The sequence below is a fragment of the Gracilinanus agilis genome, chromosome 5 (assembly GCF_016433145.1).
Source record: "Gracilinanus agilis isolate LMUSP501 chromosome 5, AgileGrace, whole genome shotgun sequence".
In the NCBI taxonomy this organism is placed as follows: domain Eukaryota; kingdom Metazoa; phylum Chordata; class Mammalia; order Didelphimorphia; family Didelphidae; genus Gracilinanus; species Gracilinanus agilis.
The window spans coordinates 6,692,581-6,714,258 of record NC_058134.1 but is presented as its reverse complement, the minus strand read 5'-3'; the positions used below and the strand labels follow the sequence as shown (position 1 = coordinate 6,714,258).

The 21,678-nt window shown below is 49.3% G+C and overlaps 1 protein-coding gene across 1 annotated transcript in view; it reads left to right on the top strand.

Annotated features, from left to right (window-relative positions):
* DGKB (diacylglycerol kinase beta) overlaps positions 1-21,678 on the top strand; it is a 490,262-nt gene that overhangs the window by 224,465 nt on the left and 244,119 nt on the right. The window contains exons 13-15 of the mRNA XM_044678847.1: positions 10,782-10,898; positions 14,621-14,694; positions 19,156-19,230. Coding sequence (XP_044534782.1) covers positions 10,782-10,898; positions 14,621-14,694; positions 19,156-19,230 — 266 coding nt within the window. The remainder of the gene's footprint in view (positions 1-10,781; positions 10,899-14,620; positions 14,695-19,155; positions 19,231-21,678) is intronic.

Sequence of the window (21,678 nt, the reverse complement as noted above, 5' to 3'; positions counted from 1 at the left end):
AGCAATAAATGTTTTTCTAATTATTTAGATTTAGTTTTAATTGTGTGGAAAGTGTTTTGTAGTTGTGTTCATATAATTCCTATATTTGTCTTGGCAAATAGATTCCTAAATATTTTATATTGTCTAGAGTGATTTTAAATAATAAATTCTCTTTCTAACTTTTGCTGCTGAGTTTTGTTGGAAATATATAGAAATGATGATGATTTATGCGGGTTTATTTTGTATCCTGCAACTTTATTAAAGTTGTTGATTATTTATACTAGCTTTTTAGTTGATTCTCTAGTAATCTTTAAGTAGACCATCATATCATCTGCAAAGAGTGATAGTTAGTCTCCTCATTGCCTACTTTAATCCCTTCAATTTCTTTTTCTTCTCTAATTGCTACTGCTAGCATTTCTAGTACAATGTTAAATAATAGATAATGGGCATCCTTACTTCATTCCTGATCTTATTGGGAAGTCTTCTAACTTGTCCCCATTGCAGATGATGCTTGCTGATGGTTTATAATATATATTGTTTATTATTTTATGGAAAGGCCCTTCTATTGCGATATTTTCTTGCATTTTCAATAGGAATGAATGTTGTATTTTGTCAAAGGCTGTTTTTGCATCTATTTAGATAATCATCCCATTTCTGTTGGTTTGGTTGTTGATATGGTCAATTATGTGGATGGTTTTCCTAATATTAAACCACCCTTGCATTCTTGGTATAAATCCCACATGATCATAGTGAATAATCCTCGGGACTGAAAAGGGTAAAATTATGGTTGGACTGAATAAGTAAGAGTTTGGTCACCAGGAATTAAGTACTTAATTCCAAATGAAAGACTCAAGTCAGAATGACTTTTATGGTAGTTTATTTACAATAGAAAGAGTGAAAGCAAGGAAAATGAGAGAGAGAGAAAGAGAGAGAGAGAGAGAGGAGAGAGAGAGAGAGAGAGAGATAATTTCTCTGACCTTGTCTCAACCAGGCAGGGCTTCAGCAGCCCCAGGAAAGGAGGGCACAGAGGTTCATTCAACAAAGTTTCTAGCCACTAGGCCTCCTCCAAGATGAGGGGCCTCTTTGGAGGATAGTGCCTCCAGAAAAGCCAAGGAAAGGGAATCAGTCTTTTCACTCACCCATGTGTCAGGCCAAAAGGAACCAGTCTGAGGTCTCAAGCCCAAGCTCCTCCAAGGCCAAGTTCAAAGGGGAAAAAAAAAACCTTCTCATAGGAAGTTACCATCATATTTAAAGACAGTTCTTTGCATCACTTCCTGTGTCTAACTTCCATTTATACATGGACCAATGACAGCTTTAACTTTGCTTTGGACTTCCCAGGGGGCAGTCTGTTGTTTTTTTATTTGTCTCTTGCTAGCACATGTGGGTTATATACTTCCCCCTATCCCCCCACCACTTAATACTTAAGTGGGTGTGTATACATTCCTGGTGGCTAAAGTCTAAGGAATCAATAGTGGGTGTATATACATTCCTGGTGGCTAAAGTCTAAAGAATCAATAGGGGAGAGTTAATCTCATCTTCACAGGATCTCTGGCTGTAGTCTTTTTGCTAGTATTCTATTTAAGATTTTTGCATACATGTTCATTAGAGAAACTCGTCTGTAGTTTTCTTCTCTGTTTTTGGTCCACTTGGCTTTGGAATCAGTTCCATATTTGTGTCATAAAAGGAATTTGGTAAAACTTCTTTACTTATTTTGTTAAATAGTTTGTGTAGTATTGGGATTAATTGTTCTTTAAATGTTTGATAGAATTCACTTGTGAGTCCATCTGGCCCTGGGGATTTTTTCTTAGGGAATTCCTTGATGGCTTGTTCAGTTTCTTTTTCTGAGATGGGACTGTTAAGTATTCAATTTCCTCTTTTCTTAATCTCGCAATTTATATTTTTGTAAATATTCACCCATTTCACCATAGATTGTCATATTTATTGCCATATAATTGGGCAAAATAGTTCTTAGTAATTACCTTAATTTCCTCATCATTAGATGTGAAGTCATCCTTTTCATCTTTGATACTATTAATTTGATTTTCTTTATTTTTTATTACACTAACCAGTACTTTATCTATTTTATTTGTTTATTCAAAGTACCAGCTCCTAGTCTTATTTACTAATTCAATAGTTCTTTTACTTTCAATTTTATTAATTTCTCCATTGATTTTTAGGATTGCCAATTTAGTTTTTATCTGGGGATTTTTAATTTGTTCTCTTTCCAGTTTTATAATTTGCATGTCTAATTCATTGACCTCTTCCCTCTATGATTTATTGATATATGCACTCAGAGATATAAAATTTCCCCTGAGTCCTGCTTTGGCTGCATCCCATAGATTTTGATATGTTGTTTTGTTATGAGTATGATGAGATTAGCTAGTTATTAGGAATTAAGATAGCAGGAAGGAGCTGGAGCTGGGAATTCCATGATGGAATGAGGGAGGAGGAAGTCTGTCTGTGCCCTGAGTGTGGACTCCATTAGTGGTAGGCAAAAATTGTTGCCAGCCTGGGAGACCTCAGAGCAAAGGACATCCTGCTTCCTGATTTCCCCTGGGATCCTGTGTGGTGTGGCATCTAAGAAAAGGACAAGATCTACAGAGCCAAGAGAAGAGGTGAAGTTTGAGTACTGGAGGATAGTGCTTCAAGCAAAACCCTTACTACTTGGTTCCTGAGCAACTTTAACTCCTGGCATCCAGAGATCGTCAGTGGATAGCAGTGAGAATCCCAAAGCCACAAAGTCCTAGCTGTACTCAAACCTGGCAGGTTCCAGGTTTGAGGCAGAAACCCAGAGACTCCATTTATAGCTCCTTGGGCCCTGTTAGTTTAGATCACTTAGATAAAATTAGAATAAGTCCTCCCATTGGCCTGTGGTTTTATCCTTTAGATTTTAAGTATAGAAATCCTTTTCCACCTTTTAGTCTAACATAATTAAAGCTGTTAAGTCCCTTTTACGTTGTTAGCCTGTTACTATACTCTGGTCTAGTGGAAGCTGGGTGACAGTTAAGATCAACTGCCATTCCTGTGGAAATCCAGGTCTCTTCACCCTGGTCTAGTCTTTCATAAATCTTAGAGTGTGTTCCCACAAACCACTTAGTTTATTGTAATATCCCTGGTGACCCCATTACCTTACTTATATTTTCCTACAGTTTCCTCATTGTCATTCTCTTCAATAAAATCATTGTTTCTATGATTTGTTCTTTAACCAACCAATTTTGGAGAATCATATTATTTAATTTCCAATTAATTTTTCATTTTTCTCTCTATGTATCCTTACTAATTATAATTTTTATTCCATTATGATCTGAAAAGGTTGCATTTATTATTTATGCTTTTTTGCATTTGTTTGCAATGTTTTTATGCCCTAGTACATGGTCAGTCTTTGTGAATGTGCCATGTACTGCTGGAAAGAAGATGTATTCCTTTTTGTCCCTATTTTTTCTCCATATATCTATTAACTCTATCTTTTCTAAGATTTCATTGACATCTGTTGCTTCTTTCATATTAATTTTTTGATTTGATTTATCTAGATTTGGTAGAGGAAGGTTCACGTCTCCCACTAGTATAGTTTTACTGTTTCCTTCTTAAGCTTCAATAATAGTTTCTCTTTTAAAAATCTAGATGCTATACCATTTGGAGCATTTATGCTGAGTACTGAAATTTCTTTGTCTATTCTGCATTTTATCAGGATATAATTACATTCCCTATCTCTTTTAATTAGATCTATTTTTACTTTGGCTTTGTCAGATAACATGATTGTGACTCCTGCCTTCTTTTTTCTCAGTTGATGCCCAATAAATTTTTCTTCAGCCTCTTACCTTTACCTTGTGTGTGTCTGCCTGCTTCATGTGTGTTTCTTGTAGACAACATATGGTAGGTTTTTGTTTTTAATCCACTCTATTATCTGCTTCTCTTTTATGGGTGAGTTCATCCCATTTGTATTCAGTTATGATTACCACCTGTGTATTCCCTATCATTTTGATTTCCTCTTTTAGTCCTGCCCTTTCTTCTTTCACTATTTCCTTCTCCACCAGTGTTTTGCTTTTAATCAGTCCCCCTTTCCCCCACCCTTATCTTTCTTTCCTTCCAACCCCCTCCCTTCTTATTCCCTTCTTATTTTTCTTTAATGTCTATTAATCCTCCCCCAACTTTCTCTCCCTTTTGGTACTCCCTGCCCCACACCCCACCTTGGTTATTCCTTCTTGACTTCCCTGAAGGGTAAGATACAATTCTATACCCCAATAGATCTTACTGCTCTTCCCTCTCAGAACTGATTCCAGAGAGTAAGGTTTACATATTACTTATTACCACTCTTTTCTTCTCCTTCTTATAATAGTTTTCTCCCCACCCCTCAAACCCCTGCCCTATGTGCTTCTTTATATGGCATAATTTATCCTATTTTTCTTCTTCAAGTTTCTCCTTGTGTCATCCTCTATCCTGCCCCATTTTTTTACATATCATCTTAAACAACTTAGTACCACAGCCTTCGCCTATGAATAATTCTTCTATCTACTATGATACTGAAAAAAATTTTTAAAAGTTACAGATATCATTTTTCCATATAAAATATAATTAATTTAACATTACTGAAGTCCTTAAAATTTTTCCCCTCTTATTTACTTTTTTATGGTTCTTTTGTATTTTATATTTGTACATCAAATTTTCCATTTAATTCTGGTCTTTTCTTTAGGAATGCTTGGAAATCTTTTGTTAAATGCCCATACTTTCCCCCAAAAGTACATAGCCAGTTTTGATGGGTAGGTGATTTTTGGTCATATACCCAATTCTCTTGCCTTCGTAAATATCATATTCCAAGCCTTGCAGTCCTTTAGTGGGGCTCTTTGATATCTGAATTGTCTCTTTCTGGCTGCTTGTAATATTTTCTCCTTGACTCAGAAGCTCTTGAATTTGGCTATAACATTTCTTGGGGCTGTCTATGGATTCTTTATATGTCTGTTTTGCCATCTTGTTCAAGAATATCAGGGAAGTTTTCTTGGATAATTTCTTGTAACATGATGTCAAGACTTCTATTTTGTTTCAGGCTTTCGGGTAGTCCAATAATTCTCAAATCGTCTCTCCTGGATCTGTTTTCTAGGTCAGTTGTCTTTTCAGTGAGATATTTCGTATTTCCTTCTATTTTTGTCAATTTTTTTACTTTGCTTTATTCTTGCTGTCTCATGAGATTATTAGCTTCTATTTGCCAAATTCCAGTCTTTAAAGATTGGTTTTTAGCTAAGAGTTTTTGATTTTCCTTTTTATCCTGCTTTTCATGGCTTCCAGCAGGTCAATGCTGGTCTCCAATTTACTTATTACTTCATTTGATTTCTGTGCCCCTTTTTCCATGTGGGCAATTTTGTCTTTTAAGCTGTTATTTTCTTTCTGAATTACTTTCATTTCTTTTTCCCACTTTTCATCCCATTTTTCTTCTGCCTTTCTTACTTGGTTCTTAAAGTCCTTTTTGAGGTCCTTGAGTGCTTGTGGCCAATTTTCATATTTTTGGAAAGTTTGGATGTGTTACCATGTTTGCCACTCTCTGTTGTATTTTTCTGTATTTTACTTTTTTTCTCTATAGATATTATCCAGGGTCAAAAGCTTTTTTTGCCACATATTTCTTTTGCTACTTGTAGACTGCAGTGCCTGCATGTTGGTGGTCATTTTGCTTTCTTAGCTTCTGTCTTATAGGGCCTTGCTTTGGTAATATCTTATAGGCAGTTCTCTGTGTAGCGTACTTTAAAGTGTTTTGCCCTCAGACCATTTTTCCAGTCCTTCTGTCTCTGCTATGGCCAGCCTTCTTTCTGCCCAATCTCCCTGCTCTGCTGTCCAGGCTCCGTGCTCTTCAGCCTTGAGCCCCAAGTCTTGCTGCCAAGACCTTGCACTGCCCTCAGGGGTAAATCTGTGGTCAGCCAGCCCTAGAGAATTTAGAGATTGCCCGGCCCTCACTGTGACTCTGGCACAGTGGTGGTGTGGGGGAGGAGTGATCAACTCAAGCTTTGATATGTGTAGTTTTGACCCCTTATAGCATGGAAATTCCCAAACACTGTCTACCTTTAAGGTTGCATCCTGCGGGAGAGTCCCTTTACTTGTCTGATTTTGATTTCTGTCCTTTTGAGATGCTTTGTAGAGATTGATAGGAAGGAGATTTAGAAAGCTCCTGCTATAACATGGTGCTTTCTTTTTAAATGCTCTTTCTGGATTTTCTAATTGGAGCACGATCATGTTCCTGAGACATCTCCTTTAGGCTATCCATGAGCTACCACAGAGCCAAGCTTGATCACCATGAAAGAACCATATTTCCTTATAAGAGCTTTTAGAACAGAAATGTTGCTGCCTGCAGCTTAGCTGTGCTTTCCTAGACTGACCAACCTATGAAAAAAATATGCCATTTTATTCTATGTCAGGTAATGACCCAAACCCAAGCCATTCCATGCTGTGTACCATCCAACTGGAGCTTTTCATTAGTAGGTCGTTGAGCAAGCAGGGCTTCCTGTCCCCCTCTCCCCAGCAGAAGATGCAGTGACATCTCCATCAGTCCTTGAACACACAATCTCTAATGGTAAATCACTGGAATAGAATATGGTCATGGGAGAAACATTGTCTTGTGGGAAAGTAATCATCGATGTCTTATGGCCTTAATTTTTGATACGTGTTGGTTTTGGCTTTGACATCACTTTAGTTTAGGCCTTCCATCTTTCTGGAACAATATGGGATGTATTTACTAATTAAATATATTATGGGTTTTCCTTAAGGTATTAATATTTCATGTGTGTAGGTATTTGAATACAACACAAAATGACTATGTGCTATCTATATTTTATACAAGTTTGTACATATACACACATATATAGTATGTGAATGTATATGTATGTATGTGTGTGCGTATATATATGTATATGTGTATATATACATATGTGTATATTTGTTTATTTATTTATTTGTTTGTTTTGCACTTTTTTCTCTGTTTATGTAACTGGTCCTGTGTCTGTTAAGAGCAGGTCATTTTGTTGATAACCATATTAAGAGAAAATCTCTCAAATCTAAGAGATTAACATTCAAAGATGGCCTGGCATGGGACGATGGAGGCCTTATTTTTGTAGCCAATAAATCCATCATCTAACTGGAGAGGGATATCTGGGAGGACCATTAGCCTGTCTTCCTCTTTCTCTTGTGTTCAGTTTATGTAATAACTATCGTATTATACAGATTTTAAATTTCATTGTTGTGATACACAATTCATGGGAAGCTAAATCTCATTTGATCAACATTGTTGTCATTCAGCAGAATGGATTCATTCTCTTCATTCAAGAGACTCTTTCTTACTGTCTAGCAGAATTCAAAAGGCAAATGCTCTGACGGCATAACATGGTTTTAAGCTTTTCCTTAAGTCTGGGATCCTGTATCCTGGCTTCCCTTGGGGGACGCCAATTGAATCCATAGAAAATCTGTAGTTATTGGCCACTTGAATTATATAATATATACGTTTATATGAGTGTGTGTATACATTTGTTTATTTGTCTGTCTGTTTGTTTCTTTACTTGTTTATTTGTGTGATGCTCTCATATCTACGCCCTGATGCCAAGAGATCTGGTGGTCTCTTTTAACAGAGAACTTTTCTTTGTGGCAAAACCCCATCTTGGAATCATTTCCCAAGTGTCCAAGCAGGGCTTTAGTTGTTTGGTTCTGGTCACTCCCAAGATCGATATCTGACTTTCCTGGAGGCGCCGGGCCTCTGGCAGACTCTGCCCACCGTGCGCTGGTCCGTCCTGGCCTTGCCTGCTGCCTCTCGCAGCAACTTTACTCCCTCCCAACAGACGCCTCCGGCCTCCAGCCTTCCCCCAGAGGTAGCCGGGGGGAGCCTTGACCCGCCGCCTCCTTCAGAGGCTGCTGGAGGCCGTGGCAGCGCTTTAGCAGACAGCAGGCAGAGAGGCCTGGGCTTCTGGCCTGGGACGGATGTGCGCAGCTGCCCAGGCAGGCTGGGATCATGGCAGCTCCTTTCCCAGGCGGCCTCAGAGGGAGGGAGCGAGTGTGGACCGAGGCTCGCAGCAGGGCGCGGCCATTTAGCATTGTGTGGGCTTTGGGTCAGTCAGAACTGACTGCGGGCCGCGTGCCGGGCTCCGGGCCAAGGCAGACAGAGAAGGGCCAGAATGTCCGCAGGAGCTCATGGCCTGAAGGGCAGAGGCGATACCCTGGATCCTGGAGCCACTGGACCTCCGTGGTCAGGCCCAGGCACGAGAAGGGTGGACGGGTGACCGGAGGGGACGGCCGAGATGAGGAAACAATCTGGGAAGCTTTCAGGAGGGACGTGGTGGGGGCCTGGTGTTGGGCAGAGGCTGTCGGGCTGGAGGGAAGAGGAGCCACGCCAGAGACTCCGGAAGGCCAAGTCTGATGCCCTTCCCAGGCTTCGTCCCTCTTGGATCCTCAGACTGCCCGTCGGGTCACCCCGGCTCTTCTCCTCCTCTTTGCAGCGAGGCCCAGGCTGAGGGGCTTAGCAGCGCCCATAACTGGGCTGAGAGTCTAGAGGAAAGCCCGGATCCCTCCTGACAAAGCCTCCACGTTCGGCTCCGGCCTCTCAAGCCTGGGCCCTGGAGCCGAGTCTCCCGTTCCGGGGACACTGAGGCCCAGCGAGTGGGCGGAAGCCATGGGCTGCGGGTCACCGAGCTCAGCTGCACACGAGGGCCTCCGCCTTGCAGTCTTGCGTCCCCCCAGTCACCTCATCAGCTCTGCGGCCCGTCCCAGACGGCGGGTGCCCAGGCCGGCCTTACACTGGAAGGGCCGGGATGGGCTTAGTGGATTCCCTCGTGTTCTGGCCACTCGGACCTCAGGGAGGAAGCTTCGGACCGAGTGGCCCCAGGCTAGCCAGGCCTCGTTCCCTGGTCCGTGCTCGCAGGCCTCCTGGGCCTCGGGAAGGCCCCGGCAGGCGTCCTTGCCCAGGAATCAGGCTCCGGGCCAGGCTCAGAGGAGGCCTTCCCTCCCCGGCCGGGACCTGCAGCACGGCTCCACAGACAGACATACAGACCCACACAGACACAGACACACATAGACACACATGGACAGACACACAGAGGCCCATTGGGGGCAGAAACGTGCCTTCTGAGAAGCCTGAATGGGCAGAAAGGAGGCCCGAGTGCCGCCTGTGCCCACGGCAGGGCCTGCTCCTTCTGTTCTCTGGCTTTTTCCTCCGGCCTGTCCTGCACTGGGCTGTCGGGGCTCCCCATGGCCCGGCAGGACCCCAAGAATGGGAATCCCCAGAAGGCGTGAGGACCCCGACAGCCCTGGACTGATGGCCCAACAACAGTGCTGCAGGGACGACCCCCGCGTTGAGTTTTGCCGTCCTGCAGGCATCCAGAGAAGCTCTTTTCAGTTTGTAAATAAGAATTCCTGTGAATTAAAAATTCATTCTTTTAAAGAGAATCTCTGTGCATGCGGGAGTGTGTTTGAGCTCACCGAGGGCGGACGCTCAGCTCCGGCTTCGGGATCCACCAGTTGCCCAGCTGCCTTTTGGAGCCAAGAATACGTGAATTTAAATCTGGCCTCCAATTCGTCCTAGCTGGGTGGTCCTGGACAAGTCCCCTAGCCTGCTTGCCTCAGAGTCTTTATCTGTAAAATGGGGCCCATATGAATGGCACCTCCTGGGGTTAGGGGGAGGGTCCTATGGCCAGAACTCAGCCAGCAGCTGGCACCGGGTCGGCCCTCCACATTCCCAGCTTTCCCTCTTTAGGGGCGCCACACTTGGGCATGCAGTGACACCCCAGAAGCGGGGCTCTCCTCCTGGCTTCTTGTGACACAAAGACCTGCTCTCGGGGCCCTCACCCAGGGGCTCCCCAAAGGGCCGTGGTCAGGACCCCGAGGCAGAGGCCGCCCCGTGTCCCCCGCAGCCTGCGTCCTACAAAGTGGCTCGCCTGGGCTCCCGCTTCAGCGCGCCCGTCTTCAGGAAGGCGTTGGGAGGCCCCGCCAAGCGCGTCTCCGCTTTCTCCGCCTTTCTGGCGGCAGCTGGCTCTGGGGAGCAGGCGAGGGTGGGGAGAGCTCTCCGAGGGGCCCCCCTCTCCCCTGGGATGGCTCGGGGCGCCATGGGTCAGCCAGTGGCCTCGTCCTTGTCCGAGCGGCCCGACCTCTGCTGGTGGGCCCTCGAGGCCCACATTGAGCCGTGTGGCCAGGGGGAACCTTTCCAAATGTCCTCACGCATTCCAGAGGGGTTCATTTGCAAACGGGCAGCGTCCCTGCAGATTTAAATGGGACTAAAAGCCATGGTGGGCAAGAGTGGTTAGAGTGTGGGACCCGGAGTCAGGAAGCCTCGAGTTCTAATCTAGCCTCAGATACTGGCTTTGGGGCCCTGGGCAAGTCCCTTCCCTCCAATTGCTTGTGTTTCCCCAGCGACAAAATGAGCTGGAGGAGGAGGTGCCAAAGCAGTCCGGCGTCTTTGCCAAGAAAACCCAAATGGGTCATCCAGGGGAGCTGGATGGGACGGCACCGCCCCAGCTCAAAGAGAGCAGAGTCTGAGGAAGAGAAAGGCCCGGACGGCCGCCAGGCTGCCCCCTCCAGCACCGGACGGCGGCGAAGCCTCCTTGAGGAGCTCCTTGGCCTGGCGAGGGTCAGGCCCGGCCTCTTGGGGGTTTCCCACTGTTTCTTGGGGTTTGGAGTTGTGGCTGGGTGGATGGTGGTCCTGCCTTTCCCCTCTTTCCCTGCCCTCTATGCTGGCTGGTCCCGGCCGTCTCACCGCTCTTGGGCAGGCTTGTTCCGGGGAGCCCGGCCTTCTGGGACAGCCGATCCCGTACTGACCGCCTCCCTCCTCCCTTCTCTCCTCTTAGGATCGCCAAGGGACGGGGAGCAAAGACGGCGACGCCTCCCAGCCGGCCAGCAAGGCCGGAGACAGGAGCAAGATGCAGAGAGCCAACTCGGTGACGGTGGACGGCCAAGGCCTCCAGGTGGGCATCTCCCCCCGCGCCGGCCCTCCGGGTGCCCATCGGGCCCGTCCCCTGCCCTCCGCGCGGCGCTTCTTGGCCCAGTGACCACTCAGCAGCGCTTTGGGCGGCGCCACCCACGATCTTGTCTTTTGGGAAAATAAGCAGAACCTGAAAGTGCTTTATTCGTATTGAAACAGAAATGGCGGCACGCACATGCCCAGAGAAGGGTCTGCATGCATGCGTGTTCTCCATGCTCTCTAGATATGTGCTGTGTCATTACTTACTCTAGTCTGTCCTGAGCAAGCCTGTGCTGAGATGCGTGAGCCGCCCCGACACCCCTCCGAGGCCTCTCGGGCGCCCGTGTGACCTTGGACAAGTCTCCTCCCCGCTGTAGACAGTCGTTTCCTCATCTGAACACGCGGGGCAGCGGCGGCAGGTGCTTTCTCTTCGCTCTCCTCTCCTCCAGGTCGCAGCGTTTTCCTTTTGATCGTTTCAGAGAGCTGCGGTGGGGTACCTGGCTGGAGCCTGGGCCTCAAGTCCTGAGTTCAAGTTCACCCTCAGGCCCTTTGTAGCTGTGTGGCATGGGCTTCGGTTTCCTTGTTTGTAAAATGGTTGTTGTGAAGATCAAATGAGATGCTGAGTCCAAAATGCTTAGCACGATGCCCGGCACGTAGGAAACCCTGCGCAAGTGCGAGCTCTTTTTAGTTTAAAGTCGTTATTCTTCTTATAGACACACCACGCCCCGGCTAATGGGGATGTTACTCAGACCGGGGCGCTAGCGGCGGCCCCCCGGCGTGCCCAGGCCTGCTGGCGATCTCGGTGGGTTGGACTTCTGTGACCTGGCCTCCGGCCTCCTCGGGAAGTTTGCTGGTCGTGTCCTCGTGCGGACAGGAACACACGGAAGGCTTCCGAACACCCATGAAATTTGGCCAAGAAAGACAAAAGGAGGCGCCGGAAAGGGCCAGCCGGCGGCCGGCTATTCCCAGTGTCCCAGAAGAGAGAAATCGATTATTTTGCTGTTTGCTAATAAGGAACTTTTTAAAGTAATAAAAATGGCGGTGCTTTATCAAGACGGAGGGGAAAGGGCTGCCAGAAAATTAATTTCACTCGTAAGCTTTAAAAAAAATACATCACGAGAAAGCAGCGGCCTCGCAGCGGCGTTTGCATATAACTCACTGACAGGGAGAGGGAGCCGCGCGAGAAGGCGATTCATCACAGCGAAGGACATTCGTCTTACTTCGTTCTGGCTAAGCAGCATAATGATCAGGATTATGATTTCTAATTAGAGGAAGTCATAGATCATGGATAACCTTAGGAGGAGCCTCATTCATTAGCCCGCGTCCCCCGGGACTTCACAGGGAGCGAGGCAGGCCCTCCGTCTTTGTCAGCACCCAGGCACAGGTCTGCCCCGAATACGGATGATCACAGGATCAGGGCGTGCTGACAGGCCACAGGTATGGGTGGAAAGAGAGGAGAGGCAGACACGCGTGCACACACATGTCCTGGGGAGGCATCTGTGTGGAGACCCCCCGGGGGACCCCGGAGAGCCCATGCGTGGGATTTTGTCTGAGAAAATGATGCCTTCTCAGGACCATGTTGTTAGCACCACAAGTGAGAACACAAGTGCTTCTCGGTGGATGCTCTGCTCTCTTCCAGTGCGGTGCGCTTCAAGCGGAGCGCTGCGCTTCCCTTTCCCCATCCCGGCTCTTCTGGCCCATTCAGGTCCAGCCCAGTGCCTGCTCTGGCGCCGCCTGCTTTGGCCCTCTGACCACTTCAGCACACACTTCCATCTCCTCTAGGCTTCCCAGAGCTCAAGAGGAACCCCAGAGACCTCCAGGACACAGGCAGAGGCTCTGCCTTCCAGAGGTTCTCCCTCGGGCCGCACCAGGGGCACAGCCTGCTGACAGGCTCTGCTCAGAATTCACAAGACAAGGGGCAGCTGGGTAGCTCAGTGGATGGAGTCAGGCCTAGAGACAGGAGGTCCTAGGTTCAAATCTGACCTCAGACACTTCCCAGCTGTGTGACCCTGGGCAAGTCACTTGACCCCCATTGCCCACCCTTACCAATCTTCCACCAAGGAGCCAATACACCGAAGTACAAGGGTTTAAAAAAAAAAAAAAAAGAATCCACAAGACATCCTTGTTGAAATGGTTTATCTGGTCCGTGTTGGCAAAACCTTAGGTCAGCATCAAGCCACGATTTACCCCCCAGACCCAATGGCTGCTGGTGAGCACATGATAAATCTCCCCCAGATGGGCCGGCTGCGAGTCCTCCATTCTCGTCTCCTCTTTGCAGGCCAAATCGAACCTCCTCAGCTTTCCTCTTTGCCCTCTGGGGAGAGATCACGGCCAGCCGCTCCTGTGATCCTGTCCTCTTTACCCGTTGGGGCTCTTCAGGGAAGGCGCGTTTCCACCGTTGGTGCCTAATGAACCCCAGCATGGGTGCCCAGGCAGTGGTGGGGATGGAGCCCGGCCCTGACGACTTCCTTCCCGGCTTCCTCAGCCAGTGCGTCCGAGTCTGTGGGTGCTGCTGCTTCTCGCCTCTCGTCTTGCCCCACATTTTGCACTCCCCTTTCTGACACGCCATCCCCTGCTACGTGGACTCTCCTGATGGGAGGCTCCTGGGGGGGCCCCTCTTTCAGGTCTTCCTTTCTTCCTCAGCAAGGCTGTCACGCGACAGGCCAAAGACGTCGCTTTCCTATTTCCATCACGCTTCTCCCTGGTCCCTCTGTTCCCCATCAGATCCAAAGACAAACTCTTTCTCTTCACTCTGAAGGTCTTCCCCATCCCATTTAAATCCTCTTTCTTCTTTTGGGCGGTTCATGCCATTCACACACCGCCTCTAAGGCCAGCCTAGACCAGGCCACGACAGGAATGACGGCCCAGTGGTACGGCGCGGAGCCCGTCTAATATTCCTTCTGCAGGACCATTCTGTGCGGACGGCTGAGTGGTCTCCTCCTCGGTGGCCTCAGCATCCCCAGTTCTTTTCAAAGATCCTCGCCACCCACCAGTACTCTGTGAAAGCAGCTCCATTTCGACTAAACACCAGAATGGCCAGACTAAAAGCCCTGAAGGAGCTCAACAGGCAGAGTCAGACCCAGACCCTCTACTGGCCGGTCTGCAGCTGATCTGGCAAGAGCTGCCTAGAACAACGCCCAGTGACGTCGGGGATTCAAACACAAAGGCTTGCCTGGGCCCTCAAGGCTCTCCAGAGGCCCAGCAGAACCCGGCCAGCTCTCCTGCTAAGAACTGGGGACAGAAAGAAGACGATTCGGTCATCTGGTAGATTGGGAGAACAAGGTCCAAGACCTAGAATGAGACGGGTCACGGAGGCGCGCCCCCATTTTGTAGATGGGGAAATGGAGAGCCGTGAGCAAAGTGAGTTCCGTGAGGCCACAGAGCTAGTGGGAGAGAGAAGGGATTTGAATCCAGGCCCTCTCCACAGAGTCCTTCTATCTCTACGCATCTACCCCAACCAAAGCGGCCCTCAGAGAGCTCTAGCCGGGTGTCACCTCCAGGGCCCTCCCTCAGACCCGTGATTTCTTGGGTGAGGAAATGGGAGACCTGCCCGGCCCCGCACACGCACTCAGTAGGCGCCAAATAGCCTCAGAGAGCCTCGGACGGGGCCTTCCTGGAGCAGCTCATGGCCCTTCCTGCTCTGAGCCGCGATTCAAATGTGTTCTCCAGTCCCCGCCATGTTTGCTTGCCCCTGTTCACCTGTTTGTTCCTTCCGTTTTCCTCCAGATCACTCCGATCCCTGGCACGCACCCGCTGTTGGTCTTTGTGAACCCCAAGAGTGGCGGCAAGCAAGGAGAAAGGTTTGTACCGTCGCCCCTATTTATTGTGTCGGCTCCGTAGCCTAACTTGTATTCATGGTGCATCGTTTCATGTCCCGAGAGTCAGGACGGGCTTCCTAGCCAGGAAGCCCTGGGTTCAGGTTCTGTGTCCCACACCTGCTGACTGTATGACCCTGGGCGAGTCATTTACCCCTGAATGGCCCAGGTTGGCAGAAGAGTTCCCTCTCTCAGTGGCTCCCTCTCATGGCGGAAGCCCGTCTCTAAGCCCTTTCCCGACTGGTGTCCAGGGTGTGATGGCCGCCTGCGCCGTCCAGGGAGAAGTCTTGTCTGTCTGACTTCCTCCCCACTTTTCATGGATGTTTTATATCTGGAGATATTTTAATATAGTAATGGCAATTTTTATGAACTTTTTAATGGCCTTCGTTTAAGATTCAGTCTTTTATTTCAGGTATTACAATTGTCCACAAATCATTCATTTTTGTTTCCTGGGATCCGGGGCCAGAGAGGCCGGGAGTGCCGTCACGTCCCTGATTCTCCCCTCCTTGCCGGCTGCACCGGCTGTGCATGCGTGTAGAGACGGGCGGACGGTGTCGGGGGGCTCAGAGAAGCCGCAGGAGCCCCTCACACACCGGCACCCGCCATTTGTCCTCCTCCCCTTCCCTTCCCTGAACCCCAGGGGGGTCTCCACTGGGAATTTCAAAGAGCCAAGCGTGACCCCCACAGAGGCTCCGTGTGCCCGGTTTGTCGTCCCCTTGGCGAGACAATGATTAGAAAGAGAATAAAGGGGTGCCTGTACACACCTCTTCACGTGTGTGTGGACACACACATGTTTCATGTATGTACTACAGAAACATATGGGAATGTAGCCTTTGGACGTGGGAGTGCCCTGATAGAACTCCCAGAGGAGGGACCCCCCTCTGCCACCCCCCCAGCCTGGGGGATTGTCGAAGGGCCTGAGAGCACGTTTAGGGACTCGCCCAAGGTCACAGGATCGGGAGCTACCGTGGAGGGCCTGGAGCGGCGGACTTGCTGAATATTGATCCTAAGTGCACACGGGTGTGTGTATACATATGTACATGTGTGTGCCGCCAGGGAAGGCTGCTTGGTATAAAGCTACATTCGCTCCTCATATAGGTGAGACAGATTTCACACGGACACCCACCCGTGTGTAGGCGTGACCAGCCCCCCCACCCCGGCCTCGCTGTGGATTCTCTTAGCTTTGAGCCCTTCTCGGCCGTGTCCGGCTCTCCGTCCACCCGCCGGCCATCCCCTTCCGCACATGAGGGAGCCGAGAGCGGCAGCGGGCAGGGACTGGCCCAGGGTCACCCGGCCGGGCGCGTCCCAGCGGGACGAGCCTTCCGGACTCCGTCCTCCCCGCCCTGCCGCGGCTCAGAAGCTCTCTAGAGTCCGTGTAGAACACGCGTGTGTTCTGCATGTTAGCTGATTGGGTGTCGGTGCGTGCACACACGTGCACACACACACAAGCCCTGGTCCAGCCAATGTGGATTAGGCACGTGCTCAGGGCCGGGACACCATCCACAGACAGAGGCGCCCCCAAGGCCAGCTGGGGCCCTCCCCAAAGCAGCCAGTAAGAAGGGTCGGCGCCGCCCGGAGGAGGCGTCTGGGCCAGATCCGCAGCCTCTAAGATCTCGAGAGGAGGAGCACGAGCGCCGTCTGTGACCCGCCCCACCCCCCCCAGGCGCCATGGCCGTCCTTTGGCTCACTGGAATCGCTCCGTGAGCGCCTCCGGACCTCCTCCACGCTCCTGCCCAGCCTCGAGACTTCATTTCCGCCCCCGTTTCCTTCTCCAGCAGCCTCTCCTTCAGCCTGTCCTCTGGGGGGTGGGGGTGGGGCCGGGGCCGCACATCCGGCCTGGGGACCCTCCTCTCCTGTCAGCTGCGCCCCCTCCCCAGCGTCCTCGTCTGGAAAAGGCCGATGGCGCTCGTGGGCGTGAGATCAGCCCCAGCCACCAGCCGGCTCTTGTCCCCCTTCTCTTCCGCTGTCCCGTCTTCCGTCCCCGAAAACACGGAGTCGCACCTCGGTCTGGAGGACGCCGATGGTTCTTCCTCGCCAGTGAGCGAGCTGAGCCGCTTTGCGGTCCCTGGAGGAGCCCCTCCCTGGCGGCCTGCAGCTGCTTCTTGGCTTGGACGTCGTGGGTGTTCCTGAGCGGTCACTTGTCCTTCCTTGCGGAGGGTCCTCGGCCTTCCCTCGCGACGAGAGCTCTGCCTGCCTGGTGTGGCGACAGGCCCGGCCGGACCTTCTCCTCGCAGCGAGGGCGTCCAGTGCCCACGAGAAGGAGCCCCTGCTTCGGTCCCCTCCGTGCTGACGCCCCCACTTTCCTGACCGTCCCTCAAAGATCACGTGAAGACACCGTCACACTGAGAGAAGGGGATGGCGAGCCGTAAAATGGACGTGGCCAGAAGGGACCGAGCACACCGTGGACACCCTCCCTGCAGCTTTGGTCCGCCACGTCTTCTTTGGCCGGGATGGCGCCCACAAAAAGAAAACCCCAACTAGGCGCAGCTTTTACTGTTTGGTTATTCGCCGTTTTCATCCTTTTCAACTGACAGAGCACGTCGTGGCCGGGCCTGGGAAGGACGAGCAGCCGGACTTCACCGTCCCTGCGGAGCTTGACGTCCTTCCCATCGGCGCTGCGTATTCTGAGAGCCTTTTGGTCCACGCGAGGCCCTGCAAGCTATGGAGCGCTTTCCAGTTTTAGACAGCGATGGGGCGTCCGGCCGCCGCACCCAGGCCCGCATTCAGGGCTGCCCTCCTCCCTCCCCATTAGTGCGTCTGCTCCCCCGGTTAGGGATAGACGAGGCAGATGCAGCAACAAGGCAGCCGAGCCACCCTCACGGGGCACCTTCCCCCCCAGCCCTCTTCACAAGCAGAAAGTGAAATCTGTTTCGGCATGATGGTGTCCGTCCTTCCTTCAGGACCACCAGAAGCCTCTTCTTCGTGCTGCAGGAAGTAGTTTCACACGTAGGAACACGAGGTCCTCTTTATCCTGGGCACCATCTCGGTGACGTCCACATCTAGGCCCAGAGAGGTCACAGCAGGGCCCCCCACGGGCAGGGGCGAGGCATGGCTTCACAGCCTTCTCCTGACCCTCGAGAGCCCCTTATCCCTGGCATCCTCTCCAGGCTACGGCTTTCCTCCCCGTCCATCAGCAGGGCTGGGATCCGTGTTGGTGGACGAGGGCCTGGCATGGGCACCATTAGTGCAGATGGAACCTTCGGCGCTTCAGAAGATTCTCTGATGAGAGCAGAGACCCGAGAGGCCAGCAGAGCCACCCTTCATTTTCCAGTTGAGGAGACCGAGGCACGGGAAGAGCCATTTGCCCAAAGGCAAACAAGGACTAAGTAGAAGTGCTTTTAGAGCAGCGCAGCGTGGGCTCCCCTAATCCTAGGAAAGCAGCTCCCCACACGCTCGTGTGAGGGGACGAACATTCCGTCCTGGGGATCTCGGGTGACAGCCTTGTTTCTTGTTCACAAGACCCATCGTGCTCTTTATTTTGGGCCGCTTCTCGTTCCTAGCCAGCAAGAGTGCATTATGGTTGGGAGTCAGCTTACAGATGCATCAGCTCTATCAGAAGAGCCAGAGAAGCTCTGAGATGGAAATGTATCCCTCAGGGCGTTCCTCCACGGGACTCCTGGTCTGTGGTCTCAGAAATGGAATCTGCCCACTCCTGTGGGACATTTTTTCCACATTAAGTACATGGACAAGTGCATTTACCATCCCGCGTGCGCCACCGCTCAGTTACATCTCTCCCAAGAGTGGAGGAAGGGCAGGGAGGGCGGCTGGACACTCTCGGGCTTCTATTTTGCTCCAAGATGGGTCAGTGTCAGTGAAAAGGAGCCGTTACAGCAGCCTCTCAATGTTCTCGGAGCCAAACGTTCGCCATCAGGGTCTTTGTCAAGAATGGAGACCTGATGAAAACGCAATTTTATAAACACAAACATGAAACGGGAGCAGAATCACGACAGCATCCATTTGGGTAGAGGCTAATACCTTCTCCCTGTGTGCTCGGTTGGCAAGATGCCCCCAAGTTTCAGCCATTGCCAGGATTTATTTAGATAAAGCATTCAAACAACCCAATATCTGGGGCAAAAACATTTACTCTGTCTTCAGAATGAGCTGGCATTCGGGGAAGCATTTCCAGGGCCATTTGAAGAATATCGAAGACTCCTTGTTTCCAAATTGAGATCGTTGGGTATCTCTTTATTGCAATGAGGGGCTTCTCTGATCACTTTGGGACTAGCTCTCTGAGCTTGCTCCATTGCAGTCAAGAAGAATCTGCTCTGAACTCTTTTTGCTTCTAGTATTCTATTATCCTCTAACGTTAGCTTTTGCCAATTTGACTTGGAATGCATACTATCGTGTATTAGAATTTGTCGACAAAATGATCTTTTAAAAAATAATTGTTCGGCTCACTAAGTGACTCTTTTTTTTTTCTCCCTCTGATTTCCTTCCACCCCACAGAATCTACAGAAAATTTCAGTATCTCTTAAATCCTCGCCAGGTTTATAATCTTGCTACGAATGGACCTATGCCAGGGTAAGTCTGAGGCTAATGTCATTATCATTAATTCATTTAATACTCCCTAATTAAATAAGCAAGCTGATAGACCTAGGAATAATATGATTTGAATGCATCAGCCAGACCAGGAGGGGAAAAAACGGGAATATCCTCTACCAAAACCAGATCCAGCTCCCCAAATGGCTCATATCCTGTTTCCACTGTTTTTCTCATCCAAATGTGTTGGAAGAAAAGAAGGGCAAAAGAATCCGAGAAAGGGGGATTCAGCATCCATCTGAGGAAGCCGAGAGCATTCGGTGGCAGAACCAGCCCTGTTCCCTTCTTGCCGTTATCTATACGGTCTAGAAGTCCCACAGATTTAGTCTCACCCAGAACGTTGTCTTGGTTCATCATAAATCTGCCAATCTAGGTCTTTGGCGACAATCACTAACTCACGAGGACCCTAACTGCAAAGGAGCCTTTGCGAAGCTCTCTGGGAATATTAGTCACTGTCATCCACTTACTGGGGAGATCTCTGTTTTTCTTATTATTCATAGGGACATTAGGGCAAAGGGGTTTTTTAGCTTCCAGAGTGGCCATTTCTATTTCCTCCTGCTGCCCAGGCAGAGGGAAAACAAGGGTACTATCCCTAGGGAGCTACTTTGGTCTTTTGTTTCCCCACTTTTCCTAGTGACTTTTCTCAATCTGTCCCCCACACAAAATTTAGTCATTGATGTGCTCTATACCTAGAGCGGGATGGTTGAAGGAGCTTCATCTATTGAGGAAAGGGCAGCATGGTGGGTAGAGAAGGTGGCCTTGGAGCCCGTGGGCCCGAGTTCAGGTTACAGCTCTTATATTTATTAGCTTTGTGGATCTGGGTGGGTCATTATCCATTACCCTCCCCCAAGTTCCTAATCTGTTCATTCAATTCAATGGGATAAATATTGTAGTGCAAACAGGGTTCCTGTCAGCCCTGCAAGGCCTTGCGAGCTCAGATTGACCCTCCTCCTCTCCACGAGTTCCCCAACTGAACTTCCTCAAGATTCTAAACCCTTCTCAACTGTCAGAAATTCTGCAACAAGGCCTTGCAGGACTGACATGCACCCTATTTGCACTACATTATTCATTCAGGAACAGATTTGTGCAAGGCACTCTGTGCTGGGAATAGAGTCCAGACAGAATTCTGGGTGAAGAGACAGAAGAAAAGGGTAGGGGGCAAGTTGGCAAATAAGTCAACCCAAAATGAATACGAAAGACGAGTAATGCAAAGAACTAAGAACTGGGAAGATTGGAAACTGTTGGATTTGGGGACTGGGTGGCTTAAGGGGCATGGAGCTAAGACTTGTCTGAAGCTAGAGAATTCGAGAGTGGAGAAAGAGTATGCCAGAGGTGAGAGCACAGCCTGAGCATATGCAGTGGGAATGCCAGATACCAGAAACATCAAGGAAGCCAGTGAGACTGGGTCATAAGTGAAATGTGGCTGGAGTGATCAGATGGAGGCAGAGCCTCAACACTACCACCCTGTTAGAAAGGTTTGCCATTGGGGGTCCTCAGTTCAAATGCGATGCTCACTCTATGTGATTTTGGTCCCACTCTTTCTGGATCCCAGTTTCTTTTCCCCCCAAATTCATTTAGGGGCTGGCAGATGAAGTCATCTTGGAGGAGTTTCCAAACCAAAATCCTAGGTGCTACCTCTCTTCCCTGCCTGCCAGGATTATTGGGAAGAAAATATTGATAAACCTTGAAAAAATGCCATAGAAATGAATGGTTGAGATTTTGCTCTTTGATGAGAATGAGCCTCAGTTAGACTTGATGTCCTATTCTCAGGACCAGTGTCTCTTTGGAGACTGCCCATGACATAGTAGTCATATTTATTGATTCAAGTCTCCTTACCCTCATTTCCATTTATCTTTATGTAGTCCTTGAATGTATATGCCTCTTCTTCCCATAGGATAAAATTAGTCAGTTATTGTAACCTACTAAGAATCTATTAACCAAATCCACCTTTTTCCATTTGCCTTCTGATACCGCCCTCTCCCTTCTACGCCAGTGTGAACCCCAAAGCAAGGGTGTCTGAGTATCAAGCTGCTTCAGAGCTGATTTATTGGTCTTCTTTAGCCCATGCTACTTCATGTGGCTGATAAGCTCCATCTAACAGATGGTCTAACATCTGACTTCAAAATGTCCTGGACACTTAAGATTGGTAAGACTGATTTTCCATGTTAGAGGTGGAATGGCAAAGCCTAACTACAAATCAGGAAACAATAGGAGGCTGACAAAAAGCAAGAAGACATTGGCCAAGGCAGTTGATAAACATTATTGCGTGCTTACTGTGTAAGAGGCACCGTATTATGTACTAAGGATAAAGAAGAAAGGAAGGAAGGAAGGAAGGAAGGAAGGAAGGGAGGGAGGGAGGAAGGGAGGAAGGAAGGAAGGAAGGAAGGAAGGAAGGAAGGAAGGAAGGAAGGAAGGGAGGAAGGGAGGGAG